This window comes from Mesoplodon densirostris, chromosome 4, assembly GCF_025265405.1.
Source record: "Mesoplodon densirostris isolate mMesDen1 chromosome 4, mMesDen1 primary haplotype, whole genome shotgun sequence".
In the NCBI taxonomy this organism is placed as follows: Eukaryota; Metazoa; Chordata; class Mammalia; order Artiodactyla; family Ziphiidae; genus Mesoplodon; species Mesoplodon densirostris.
In genome coordinates, this window is record NC_082664.1 from 51,924,525 (window position 1) to 51,939,209 (window position 14,685).

General features: G+C 39.7%; 1 protein-coding gene across 1 annotated transcript in view; it reads left to right on the forward strand.

Annotated features, from left to right (window-relative positions):
* Window positions 1-14,685, forward strand: part of SOS2 (SOS Ras/Rho guanine nucleotide exchange factor 2) — a 103,652-nt gene that overhangs the window by 16,243 nt on the left and 72,724 nt on the right. Inside the window, exon 2 of the mRNA XM_060096256.1 lies at window positions 13,382-13,507. Within this exon, the coding sequence (XP_059952239.1) occupies window positions 13,382-13,507 (126 nt within the window). The remainder of the gene's footprint in view (window positions 1-13,381; window positions 13,508-14,685) is intronic.

The following is a 14,685-nucleotide window of genomic DNA, read 5'->3' on the forward strand; positions in this document are numbered from 1 at the left end:
AATGAGTTTGTTCTGATGTGGTAATTTTATGTTGACTGTCTCTCAGGGTGCTGAGATAGTAAATACTGTGAAAGTACAAAATATGGTTATCTTTCATTGTCATCTTGATGTCCTTATTAGGATTTATGGCTGGGATTTTAACACTGTATATTTGTTTTTATGACTTTTCATATTTGCGGTTTAACAAGTTTAGCATAAGAAACTCAGATGCTCAGTGTTAAGGTTGCTTTGTAGGTTATTTACTAAAATCATAATCATAGAAAAAAATCCATTACACATTATCTTAATTCTCATGCACAGTCATTTTTACTGATTAGGGCCCTTGGCTTTTATGGAAGGATGTTATAATAAACAGCCTTATGAACTCCAATATAAATGTTTATTTTATATTTTTTAAAATGTCTGTTGATCTAATAGAAATACATGGTAGGATGTAATTAAGTTTCCTCTTATTATATGAAAGAAGTGCAGGTTGTAAGAGGAAATATTTATTTCTCCCAAATCTATTTGGAATTTCTAAAGAAATATAAAGCCAGGTTTTTGGATGTTAGTCCTATATGAATTTCTAATTGCCTTATTTAAGCTCTTCTTATCCAGACTTCTTCAAAAAGTAGTTTTTAATTATTGTCTCCAGTTGCATGTGTCCTTCTTCTTTCTCACTTCCCCACTTATCATGTTCCCTTGTAAATTTTTTTGTATTTTATCAAAATTATTCATGGAAAAAAAAAAGGTAAATAGCTCTATAAGGCTTGTTACGAAAAAAAGCATTACCTCCTCACTATTCACAACATTTTTTGCTTCCTAGAGGCAGTCCCTTTAATTTTTCAAAGTGATTCATTTCAGTATTCTGTGTCTCTAAGGAAAAAAAGTGCTTCTGTTGCTCCTTATGACTTTTCTGTTTGGGGCATTATCTGTCGATTTCCTACTCTGGAAGGTAAGGATTTAATATTCTTCAATACACATATACATTCACCCTCCAACCACATATACTTTCTGTCTCTCCTCCCACTCCATGGTTATATCTTAATTTTGGTTGGATCAGTATTCAGAGTTTATAGTATTATGACCATAAATAACGACCATATACTATACTATATGTTATTTATAGTTAAACCACTTTTTCCTTACTACCTAACCTTTTACTGAAGTTAATAATTGTCTTCTTTTCTTGTTTGTATATTTTCTATGTATTTATTAATTTAAGCTCAAACTCTCTACCAGTTGTTTAAATATCCTCTCAACAGTTTTAGATCCATCAAGTACTCTGATAATTTCATCTTCTTGAGATAGCTTCTCTTAGAACCTTCTGATCTGCTCTAATCAGACTAGTGACCTTTATGCCTGTTGTACAGCTCTCATCTTATAATTTTCCCTTACTTCATCCTGGGCATTCCTTTGGCTTTTCTTCTGTATTGGTTCCTTTGTTTCCTTTTTTTTTTTTTTTTTTTCAGAACTGTCACCACTGTAGTTCTTTTTTTTTAATAGATCTTTATTGGAGTATAATTGCTTCACAATACCATGTTAGTTTCTGTTACACAGCAAAGCGAATCAGCCATATACATACACATGTCCCCATGTCCCCTCCCTCTTGAGCCTCCCTCCCATCCTCCCTATCCCACCCTTCTAGGTCATCGCAAAGCACTGAGCCGATCTCCCTGTGCTATGCTGCTGCTTCCCACCAGCCAACTACTGTACATTCGGTAGTGTATATATGTCGATGCTGCTCTCACTTTGCCCCAGCTTTGCGCTCCCTCCCCATGTCATCAAGTCCATACTTTATGTCTACCTCTTTATTCCTGCCCTGCAGCTAGGTTCATCAGTACCATTTTTTTTTTTAAGATTCCATATATATGTGTTAGCATACGGTATTTGTTTTTCTCTTTCTGACTTACTTCACTCTGTATGACAGACTCTAGGTCCATCCACCTCACTACAAATACCTCAGTTTCATTTCTTTTTATGGCTGAGTAATATTACATTTTATATATGTACCACATCTTCTTTATCGATTCATCTGTAGATGGACACTTAGGTTGCTTCCATGTCCTGGCTATTGTAAATAGAGCTGCAATGAACATTGTGGTACACGACTCTTTTTGAATTATGGTTTTCTCAGGGTGTATGCCCAGTAGTGGGATTGCTGGGTCATATGGTAGTTCTATTTTTAGTTTTTTAAGGAACCTCCATACTGTTTTCCATAGTGGTTGTATCAATTTACATTCCCACTAATAATGTAGGAGAGTTCCCTTTTCACCACACCCTTTCCAGCATTTATTGTTTCTAGCTTTTTTGATAATGCCCATTCTGACCGGTGTGAGGTGATACCTCATTGCAGTTTTGATTTGCATTTCTCTAATAATTAGTCATGTTGAGCATCTTTTCACATGCCTCTTGGCCATCTGTGTGTCTTCCTTGGTGAAATGTCTGTTTAGGTCTTCTGCCCATTTTTTAACTGGATTGTTTGGGTTTTTTTATCTTGAGCTCCATGAGCTGTTTGTATATTTTGGAGATTACTCCTTTGTCTGTTGTTTCACTTGCAAATATTTTCTCCCATTCTGAGGGTTGTCTTTTTGTCTTGTTTATGGTTTTCTTTGCTGTGCAAAAGCTTTTAAGTTTAATTAAGTCCCATTTGTTTTTATTTCTGTTACTCTAGGAGGTGGGTCAAAAAAGATCTTGCTGTGATTTATGTCAAAGAATGTTTTTCCTATGTTTTCCTCTAAAAGTTTTATAGTGTTTGGTCTTACATTTAAGTCTTTTATCCATTTTGAGTTTATTTTTGTGTATGGTGTTAGGTAGTGGTCTAATTTCATTCTTTCACATGTAGCTCTCCAGTTTTCCCAGCACCACTTATTGAAGAGGCTGTCTTTTCTCCATTGTATGTTCTTGCCTCCTTTGTCGTAAATTAAGTGCCCATATGTGCGTGGGTTTATCTCTGGGCATTCTGTCCTGTACCATTGATCTATATTTTTGTTTTTGTGCCAGTACCATACTGTCGTGATTACTGTAGCTTTGTGGTATAGTTTGAAGTTGGGGAGCCTGATTCCTCCAAGTCTGTTTTTCTTTCTCAAGATTGCTTTGGCTAGTCGGGGTCTTTTGTGTTTCCATACGAATTGTAAGATTTCTTTGTTCTAATTCTGTGAAGAATGCCATTGGTAGTTTGATAGGGATTGCATTGAATCTGTAGATTGCTTTGGGTAGTATAGTCATTTTCACAATATTGATTCTTCAATCTAAGAACATGGTATATTTCTCCATCTGTTTATGTCATCTTTGATTCCTTTCATCAGTGTTTTATAGTTTTCTGAGTACAAGTCTTTCGCCTCCTTAGGCAGGTTTGTTCCTAGGTATTTTATTCTTTTTTGTTGCAATGGTAAATGAGAGTGTTTCCTTAATTTCTCTTTCTGATTTTTTGTTGTTGGTGTATAGGGATGCCAGAGATTTCTGTGCATTAGTTTTGTATCCTGCAACGTTACCAAATTCACTTAATACTTCTAGTAGTTTTCTGGTGGCATCTTTAGGATTTTCTATGTATAGTATCATGTCATCAGCAAATAGTTATGATTTTATTTCTTCTTTACCAATTTTATTCCTTCTCAGTTCCTTCCAATTTGTAGGCTTTCTCTAGTTGGGGCGAGCGGGGGCTACTCTTCGTTGTGATGTGCGGGCTTCTCATTGTGGTGGCTTCTCGTTGTGGAGTATGGGCTCTAGAGCACAGGCTCTGTAGTTGCGGTGCATGGGCTTAATTGCTCTGCGGCATGTGAGGTTTTCCGGACCAGGACTCGAACCCATGTCCCCTGCATTAGCAGGCAGATTCTTTTTTTTTTTTTTTTTTTTTTTGTGGTACGTGGTCTCTCACTGTTGTGGCCTCTCCCATTGTGGAGCACAGGCTCCGGACGCGCAGGCTCAGCGGCCATGGCTTACGGGCCCAGCCACTCTGCGGCATGTGGGATCCTCCCGGACCGGGGCATGAACCTGCGTCCCCTGCATCGGCAGGTGGACTCTCAACCACTGCACCACCAGGGAAGCCCGGCAGGTGGATTCTTAACCACTGCACCACGAGCGAAGTCCACCAATAATGTTTTTTATGAGCTTTCTTGTACATGTCTTCTGGTAAACGTTTGTGCTTATTGCTCTAGAGCAGTGCTGTCCAATTGAAATATAATATTAACCACATATGTAATTTAAACTTTTCTCTTAGCCACATTAAAAATATAAGAAGACACAGATGAAATTGATTTAAATAATGTATTTAACCCAATAAATCTAATCATTTCAGCATATAGTCAACATAAAAATTATTGAGATATTTGACATTTTTTTTGTGTGCTAGATCTTTGACGTCTGGTATACATTTTACTCTTATAGCCCATCTCCGGTTCAGTAGAGCTACATTTCATGTGCTCAGTAGCCACATGAGGCTAGTGTCTACTGTATTGGACTGTAGAGCTTTAAAGGATATAAAATATTGAGTAGTAGAATTACTGGATCATAGGGTATGCCTATCTTGAACTTTAGTAGTTGATGGCAAAGTTTTCCAAAGTGATAGAGCCATTTTGCATGCCATTGGCAGTGTGTGAGAGTTCCCATTTTTCTACATACTCAACAACACTTGGTATTATCACACTTTGGGTAGTAATTTTTTTTGTTCTGTTTAGTAAATCCTTTTCTGTCCTGAGGTCATGAAGATAATTGTCTATTATCTTGTTTTATTTTATCGGAACTTTATTAGGTCTATTTATTTAATAGGTCTAAAATCAACTAAAATTGATTTTTATATCGAGTGTGAATAGGAGTTGATTTCATTCTTCTCCATATGGGTATCCAGTTGTTCACTATTCATCAGCTTTCCCCAGTGTCCCTCAACAATCCTCTCCCTGCCCATAGTGACACCTTTGTTGTATATCAAGGGTCTATATATCTGTGGGCTTGTTTCTGTACTCTCTGTTCTGTTCTGTTCATCTGTTTGTCTGTCATTATATCACTATCACATTATTGAATACTGTAGCTTTGTAATAAATTCCAATAATGATTGGAGCAAGTAGTTATATTTCTTTAAAAGTATATGACTGGGGCTTCCCTGGTGGCGCAGTGGTTGAGAGTCTGCCTGCCGATGCAGGGGACACGGGTTCGTGCCCCGGTGTGGGAGGATCCCACATGCCGCGGAGCGGCCGGGCCCGTGAGCCATGGCCGCTGGGCCTGCGCGTCCGGAGCCTGTGCTCCGCGGCGGGAGAGGCCGCGGCAGTGAGAGGCCCGCGTACCACAAAAAAAAAAAAAAAAAAAAAAAGTATATGACTGATTTCTTAGCTTTTTGTATTTCTATATAAGTTTTGAAATTATCTTTTCAATTTTAACCAAATATACTGTTTGGTTTTGACTGTGGTTTTATTAACTCCATGGATCAGTTTGAGGAGAATTGATATATTTACAATATTAAGTCTGATAATTCATGAACATGGTATTTTATTTTATTTATTTAGATCATTAATTTTTCTCAGAGTCTGATTTTTCTCCCTAGGAGTCTTGTACTTCTTATCTAAGATTTATTCCAAGATACATGGTGTAATGTTTATTCTATTGTAAGTGATATTATTTTAAAATTTTATTTTCTAACTTTGTTGCTGTTACACAGAAATAACATTTTATTTTTATGAATTGAAATAATTTATGTGTACAATATTTTTATTTTCCTTCGTGGGTGTATTAGTCTGGGATCTTTAGAGAAACATACACACACACTCTCTCTCTCTCTCTCTCTCTCTCTCTCTCTCTCTCTCTCTCTCTCTCTCTCTCTTATAGAGGCAGAGAAGTGCAGATCTGCAGTCAGTAAGCTGGAGACCCAGGAGAACTGATGGTGTAATTCTAGTCCAAGTTCTAGTCCAAAAGCAAAAGAAGACCATAAACCTGGGCTGTCAGGCAGAGAGAGAGAATTCTTTCTTACCCAGCCTTTTCTTCTATTCAGGCCTTCAGTGGATTGCATGAGGTCCACCCACTCTGGGGAGCGCAATCTGCTTTACTCAGTCTGCCAGTTCACATGTTAATCTCATCCACAAACACCCTCAGAGACACCCTCAGAAATAATATTTAACCAGATATCTGGGTACCTGGTGGCCCAGAAGTTGACACATCAATTTAACTATCACAGTGGGCAATCAAATCATCTGCAGATTTGTTTCTTTTCTGATTCTTATACTTTCATTTTTCTTGCTGTACTTCACTGGCCAGGACATCCAGTACAATGTGGAATAGAAATCATAATAGCTAGTATCTTTGCCTTTTTCCTAATCTCAAAAGGAAAGCTTTCAGTGTTTTACCATTAACTATGATGTTTCTTGTAGATTTTTGGTGATATCTTTTACCAAATTCAGGAAGTTCATTAAGAGATTTGATTATGAATGAATATTCAAAATTTTATGTGCTTTTTCTACATCTGTTTAAGATCATATTATTTTTCTTTCTTAATCTGTTATCATGGTGAATTACTTTGCTTGATTTTCCAACATTAAGCCAACTTAACATTCCTAGGATAAATCCAGCTTCGTCATGTTGTATAATTTTTTAATATATTACATAAGTTAGTTAGCTAATAGTGTATTTAGGCTTTTGTTTCTAGGTTCATGAGTGAAAACGAGCTGTACTTTCCATCTTTTTGAGTTTTTATATCAAGGCTAGCCTCAAAATAACTTGAGAAGTCTACTTATTCTTTTACTTTTTTTCGAGAAAGCTTGCTTAAGATTGTTGCATTTCTTCCTTGAATGTTTGATGAGTTTGTCAGTGAAGCCATCTAGGCCATGCAATGAGCTATAAAAGCAAGTCTTAACATATTTCAAAAAAATTGAAATCATAGAAAGTATGTTTTCTGACCACAATGTGATTATTCTAGAAATTGATAAAAAAGATAATGTGAAAAAAAATCCCTGTGTGTTTAGAAATTAAGAAGTATACTTAGAGTATTTAAGTATACTTAAATTATAAAAGTTAAAGAAGAAACCATAATGGAAATTAGAAGTTATTTTGAAATGGATGACTGCAAAAATATTCCATATAAAAATCTGTGGGTTTTTTACAAAAGTAGTTCTTAGACAAAATATACATATTGCAAAAGAAGAAAGGTTGAAAATAAGTATCCATCCCAAGAAGTTAGAAAAAAAGAATAAATAGAAGAAAAAATGAAGATGAACATAAATGAAATATAAAACAAACATAAAATGGAGAGCATCAACAAAGCCAAAAGTTGGTTCTTGAAAAGATTAATAAAATTGATAAACCCCTAAGAGACTGATCAAGAAAAGAACGGACACACAAATAACTGATATTAATGAAAGAAAAGACTTCACTGAAGTTTCTATGAACTTAAAAATGCAAGAGGCTATAATGAACAATTTTATGCTAAATTTTGAGAACTTAGATGAAGTGGTCAACTTAATGCTGTTTTCTTTGTGGGAAGATTTTTAACTACTGCATCAGTTTTCCAAAATAACTATGAGACTATTTAAATTTTTTTCTTACTTATTATGTCAGTGGCATTGATATCCTCCTAATACCATGCATTAGAACAATACTTTGCTCTTAATCATTCTTTCAGCAGATATTGACATGACACCTACTATAATGCTAGGCACTATTTTTTACCTTCTTTTTCCTCATATTCAGTTTGACTGGATTATTTTTTAGGACAGATTACTAGATTCTAATTTTAAGAAATTTAACAACAGGGACTTCCCTGGCAGTCCAGTGGTTAAGACTCCGTGCTTCCACTGCAGGGGGTGCAGGTTTGATCACTGGTGGGGTGCTAAGATCCCGCATGCTATGCGGTGAGGCCAAAAAAAAAAAAAAGAAATTTAACAACAAAAGAGTCTCAGCACAGCTGTGTGGCAACAGAAAGCAGCATATACCATTGTAAAAGAAATCTGACTAGCACTTACTTCATAGAGCACCTCTGTAGCATGTAAAGTAGTATGATTATTCAAGGATACCTCTGTTGCTAGGGTTCATGATCTAGTGTTCATAGACTTCTAGTAGGTTTATTTTATTTATTTATTAACTTTGCAGCAGGTTTTTATTTTTGCTTTATATCTATTACAGTGTTTGACACCTAAAGAAACACATTTTGTCTTCAAATTTGGATGTGTATATTAGTATCATTTGTCTGGACTCAGCACTCAATGCCTTGGTTTCTTGGCCTGTATCTGCTCTGAAATCATCAAGCTGTGTCTGTCTACCCAGGGGCCCCGAGAGCAAGAAAAACAATAGCCATAAGTTTATAGTTCTTAAAAGCAAATAAATTTGGAAAGAAAAATGTGAGGAAAAAGGTTTGATTCACTTTCGTAGAGTCTGTAGCTGGGAACCCAAGCTGTTTTTAAAAAAAATTTTTTTTATTAGTTTCTGCTTTATAACAAAGTGAATCAGTTATACATATACATCTGTTCCCATATCCCTTCCCTCCTACATCTCCCTCCCTCCCACCCTCCCCATCCCACCCCTCCAGGCAGTCACAAAGCACCGAGCTGATCTCCCTGTGCTATGTGGCTGCTTCCCACTAGCTATCTACCTTACGTTTGGTAGTGTATATATGTCTATGCCTCTCTCGCTTTGTCACAGCTTACCCTTCCCCCTCCCCATATCCTCAAGTCCATTCTCAAGTAGGTCTGTGTCTTTATTCCTGTTTACCCCTAGGTTCTTCATGACATTTTTTTCCTTAAATTCCATATATATGTGTTAGCATACGGTATTTGTCTTTATGACTTACTTCACTCTGTATGACAGACTCTAGGTCTATCCACCTCATTACAAATGGCTCAATTTCGTTTCTTTTTATGGCTGAGTAATATTCCATTGTATATATGTGCCACAACTTCTTTATCCATTCATCCGATGATGGACACTTAGGTTGTTTCCATCTCTGGGCTATTGTAAACAGAGCTGCAATGAACATTTTGGTGCATGACTCTTTTTGAATTACGGTTTTCTCAGGGTATATGCCCAGTAGTGGGATTGCCCAAGCTGTTTTTGAGGGACATCTGGTCTGTCTTGGGTAGCTGGAACCTCATACATACCCGCTTTGCTTCTTTAGTGGTTCAATCAAAGACAGTTCTCACAAAAGCTGGCTAAAAGAGCCAGTACCCAACTCCAGGGCCTGAGGGTTCTTGACATGGCAGTTTTCTCTTCCCAAACCCAGAGGCCAAACATCTGACCTACATAGGGGAGCAGGCCTAGAGTTCAACAGAGGGGTTCAAGTGTGTGCTAATGTGGAAATCGGCAGTCAGGCTGGCCCAGAGTAGTGAGGTGGGCCCAGACGCACTGAAGACCTTTATGACATACTACACAATCCTTTCTCCCAGTGTTCTGGGCCCCAAATTTAATGGTGCCTATTCTTTTTTTTTTTTTTAATTTATTTTTGGCTGCTTTTGTTGTTCATTGCTGTGTGCGGCTTTCTCTAGTTGTGGTGAGTGGGGGCTACTCTTTGTTGCAAGTGCACGGACTTCTCATTGCAGGGGCTTCTCTTGTTGTGGAACACGGACTCTAGGCACGTGGGTTTCAGTAGTTGTGGCATGTGGGCTCAGTAGTTGTGGCTCGTGGGCTCTAGAGTGCAGGCTCAGTAGTTGTGGTGCACAGGCTTAGTTGCTCCACAGCATGTGGGGTCTTCCCTGACCAGGGCTCGAACCCGTGTCCCCTGCATTGGCAGGCAGATTCCTAACCACTGCGCCACTAGGGAAGCCCAAATGGTGCCTATCCTAACTCACAGCCAGGTTTGATTCTGCACATAACCCAGGCCTGATGCAAAATGCCCTCCCAGAGGAAAACTAACAGCTTTAATTTACAGACTTACTTGGTTTGTACTGACCTCAAAATTCTTCCCTCCCGGGCTTCCCTGGTGGCGCAGTGGTTGAGAGTCCGCCTGTGGATGCAGGGGACACAGGTTCGTGCCCCGGTCCTGGAAAAACCCCATGCCGCGGAGCGGCTAGGCCTGTGAGCCATGGCCGCTGAGCCTGCGCGTCCGGAGCCTGTGCTCCACAACGGGAGAGGCCACAACAGTGAGAGGCCCACATACCGCAAAAAAAAAAAAAAAAAAAAAAATTCTTCCCTCCCCATGGTCTTCACCTAGGTGTGGGGCTAGGGAACAGACAATGGGATGACCGAATCCTTTATGAAGCCCTTGGCCAAAGAGCAGCTATTGCCTACCACATGGATCCCCATAGGGCCAAATTCTTGACTTGTTGGCTTAATAAAAAAAGGCAAAAGTTAAGACAGGAAAAATACTGGACAAGATTGGTCTAAAATGTGCAATCCTACAACAGCTGTGGAAAAAACCTACTCTGAGCAATTTCTCCGTCTCACACGCACTTATTTCCAGGATAGTCCTACCTGGAAGATACTGCTACTGGTTGTGAGCCTTTCCTGTGGTTCAGTACACTGAGCCTTGCACCCTTCACCAGCCTGCCAGGGAGGCAGACAGGCACATACATTCATAGGCCCCCAGCCAGCCTCCTCTCCCTAAGTGTCCCTGCAGTGCCTGCAGGGAGCCGGAGGATCTGGCTCCTTGCCTTCAACTGAGAGTCCAGAATCTGAGCCCACAAGATGAATCTGCTGAGGAATATTCAGGATGCTGGACACCAAGCTGAGCGAGAAGAGCTTGGGGAGGAGAGATGTGGCCTGAACAGCCGAGCTGAGGCCTTCAAAGAAGGGCATGGGGGAGGAGGGGGGAAGTATTGCTAGGCATGCATCTCCTTCCCTTCTATTTTGCTAGAAACAGGTAACTTTAGAGTATAGGGGGAAGACAGGTAGACATGAGAAAATGGAAATCCAGTTCCTTCTGCTAGAGTTTTCATTTTAAACTGGTTTGGCTTGAGAGAAGTTGAAAGTTCGTGCCTGAGAGCCTTCTTTCTCTCTTCCTTGAATAAGTATGATAGCAGCTATAATCTGTGCAGTTCAGCTCTAAAAAATAGGGCTCTTGGAAAGAGGCTTCCAGGGAGAAGAGAATAGAAGGAGTAGTCTAAGGGTTCTGGGTAAGGGGGAACACAAAGGGTCCCTGAATGCTGAAGTCATCAACACCTGTTCCTTGGAAGGGTCACTTGCACCCACTGGCCCAAGTAACCAGGCTGGCCAGGTGAGGGTGGAACCTGTGTGGTTCTAACAGAAGGTTGCAGTCAATACCAAGGCCAGTCAGTTACTTGGGATAGCTCGGAACTGAAGGCAGCCTTCTAAGACCAGAGATCCTGTTAATACTAGAGAAGATGGTGTGGCGGTGAGATGCCCAGAGGGCTGGCAATAAAGAGTAGCTGTCACTGTTCAAAACAGTATTTGAAAACTTTAGCTAAGAAAAAGACTCCTTGTCCCTTTAACCCACACCTAAATATCTCAGACCCACCAGAGATCTTTTTTTTTTTTTAATTTTTTTTTTTTTTTTTCCGGTACGCGGGCCTCCCACTGTTGTGGCCTCTCCCGTTGCGGAGCACAGGCTCCAGACGCGCAGGCTCAGCGGCCATGGCTCACGGGCCCAGCTGCTCCGCGGCATGTGGGATCTTCCCAGACCGGGGCACGAACCCGTGTCCCCTGCATCGGCAGGCGGACTCTCAACCACTGCACCACCAGGGAAGCCCAGACCCACCAGAGATCTTAAAATGGACATAGCCATGTGCCAAAATATTAAGATTCCAAACACATGTCTTCTCAGGCTATTCCCTACAGCAGGTTGGGGAGCCCTTCCATCCCTGTAATATCCATTCAGAAATCTGTCAGAAAGCCTCTGACTTCACCTAGTCCAGGGTCTGGAGTCCAGATGGGGGCTGCCCACGAAGAATGGCTGTGAAGCCTGGGCCTAAAAATAATATTTTGCTTCCCAAGATGGCCAGAGGAGAGGAGGAGATGCAAAAGATGACGTTACTGCCTCTGTGGGCTGGGAGAACTTCACCTGTTGACTGAAAAGGGGGTCAGAGGAATATAATGGGAAAACATGGTCTGAGGAAGACACTAACAAAGGAAAGCTCCTTGAGGCCACATTTATCTGATGAGAAATTTGTCCTCATGTTGTGCCCTGGGAGACTTCAGCCTTTGGAGTCTTTGTAGAAAACAGGCTTCAAGCAGTAGCTGATGATCAAAAAGTCTTCTGTTTGGTACCCGGCCCAGATCTGAAGCAAAAGTAGATTTGGGAGGAACAGTTGGGGAAGGCCCGATGGATATGTATGTCTCACAATAAGAATTTGGCCCCAGTGTCAGGGACTTAACTATTGCTAGAGATGTACAAAGTAGATCTCACTAAAATGCTCTGTCCTTTGGACAAGGACAAGGGATGGGAGTGGCTTGCTTTTGAACTGTAGGAAAACAGTTTTGTAATGGAGTCGGCAGGCCAAGTGAAGAGGGTCCTGCGCCTTGCCTACCTGGGAGAGTGGGGTTGGTTGATACCATGCCCAGCCTGCAGAGCAGCATCTGACTCATTTAGGCGGTACAGCACTGGCGTCACTTTTCAGTGATAGCCACCAGCCCCAACCACCTTTCTCAGAAAACGCCTCTGGAGTGGGATCTCACCACTGGAAAGAGAGGGCAGATTCAAGACCAGTGGCCAAAAGCACGTGAACTTTTTATCTGTAAACAGAGTGGCATGGCTTTCACCTGAGCCAGAGGGGGATGTGTAGGAATGGGAGCAAGAATGGCATTGTTTCTGGGGAAGGGAAAAGGCAGCTTGGAGCAGGGCACCTCTGCCCGACCTCCATGGGGAAGCAGGGGCAGGGCAGATTGTGACTGCAGCTCCACCACCGGCCTACACGCAGCCGACAGCTTCCTCCACCCCACCCCCAGCACCTGGGCTTCACTGTCACATGTAATCCACTGACGCATGTAGGCAAGCCACTGAGGCACTGCAGTAGCTCTCCTCAAAGGGGAGAGAAGCCATTAGGATTATAATTGTCACAGGAAGGGCAAAACCCAAACCATGTACAGGTTATCACGTAAGTTATCACAGATGGCTGCCTCTCCTCTTATCACAGAAATTTGGCAGCCTCAGGACTTTTGTGAGAGTGATCGATATCTTCCCTGATTGGGATCTTGGTACATAGTAGGTTTAGTAATTAACTTCAGGGTATCCATGCTTCCTTTGAAATTATGTAGAATATTTTATGTGCATATGCTTTTTTGGTGGTAAGGATGAGAGGGGCCAGTGGCTTTCAGCTGATTTTCAGAGTCTAGAAAAGATTAAGAACCACTACTCTGAGTAGAGAAAAGTTTACAGGGACCAACAAATACAGTTTTTCTTCATTTTTTGTGTTTTATATCTGTATTTGAGTAACCATTTTGGTAAAATACTGTAAATTATATATAAGATTCTCTGACTTTTGTTTAATAAATATCATTTTGCCTGTACTGAAATTGAGAACTTTTTTTTTTAAAGGTTCAGGAGCAAGTACATCCCAATCTCTCAGCTAATGAAGAGTCTCTCTATTATATTGAAGAGCTGATTTTTCAGCTGCTTAATAAATTATGCATGGCCCAACCAAGGACTGTTCAAGATGTGGAGGTAAAAATTATTTTGTTATTTCAAAAAGTCATTGAACCACTGTACAAATTAATTTTTATATCTAAATCTATATCATTCTAAATTATTATGGAAGCTGAAACCATTGAAATCATAATGGGGGATATATGGTCAGTTCATTCTGAAAGGGAAGTTTTTCAGCAAAAAAAGTGCTAAAACAACTGGATAAATTTATGGTGGGAAAAACCCTTGAAACCTATCTCACACAAAAATTAGTTCAAGATATATCATAGTCTTAAACATAAATGCTGAAGCTGTAAAGTTTCTAGAAGAAAATGTGGGAGAATATCTTTATAAGCTGGTGTTAAACAAATGTTTTTTTGCAGAGGACTCAAAACACTGTAAATACCAAAGAATAAAGTTGATGTGAAAATAAAAAAGGTATAAGTCACAGACTAGGAGAAAATGTTTCAATATGTATTCCTTACAAAGGGCTTGTATCCAGAATATGTTAAAACAAACAAAAAACCAAACAAAAACTCCTACAAGTCAGTAATAAAACGATACCCTGCTCACCCAAGTGGGCAAAAATCTTAACAGACACTTCATAAAAGAAGATATACTTATGGCCAATAAGCATATGAAAAGGTACTCAAACTCATAATTCATCAGGGAAAAAGAGGTTAAAACTACGATGAGATACTATTTCACACCCACTAAAAGGGATAAAATTAAAGACTGATAACATGGAATATTGATGAGATGTAGAGCAACTAGAACTCTTATACATTGCTAGTGGGAGTATAAAACGGCAAAAGTACTTTGGAAAATTGTTTTGCGGTTTCTTATAGTTAAATATATATGTAGCCTATGACCCAGCGATTTTACCCCTGGGTATTTAACCCTAGAGAAATGGAAATATATCTTCACAAAGAGACTTATACATGAATATCCAAGCAGTTTTATTCATAATAGGCAAAAATTAGCAACAACTAAAGTTTCCATCTACAAGAGAATGGGAAAACAAATTGTGATAGATTCATAAAATGGAATACTACTTAGTAGTATTGTAAAATGAAAGAATGAACTATTGATATACGCAATAACGTAGCTACAATCCATAGATATCATATAGGGCAAAATGAGACATACCCCAGAGAGTATGTATTATATGATTCCAGTTACATAAAAATCAGAAATAGCTAAAAGTAATGGTGATA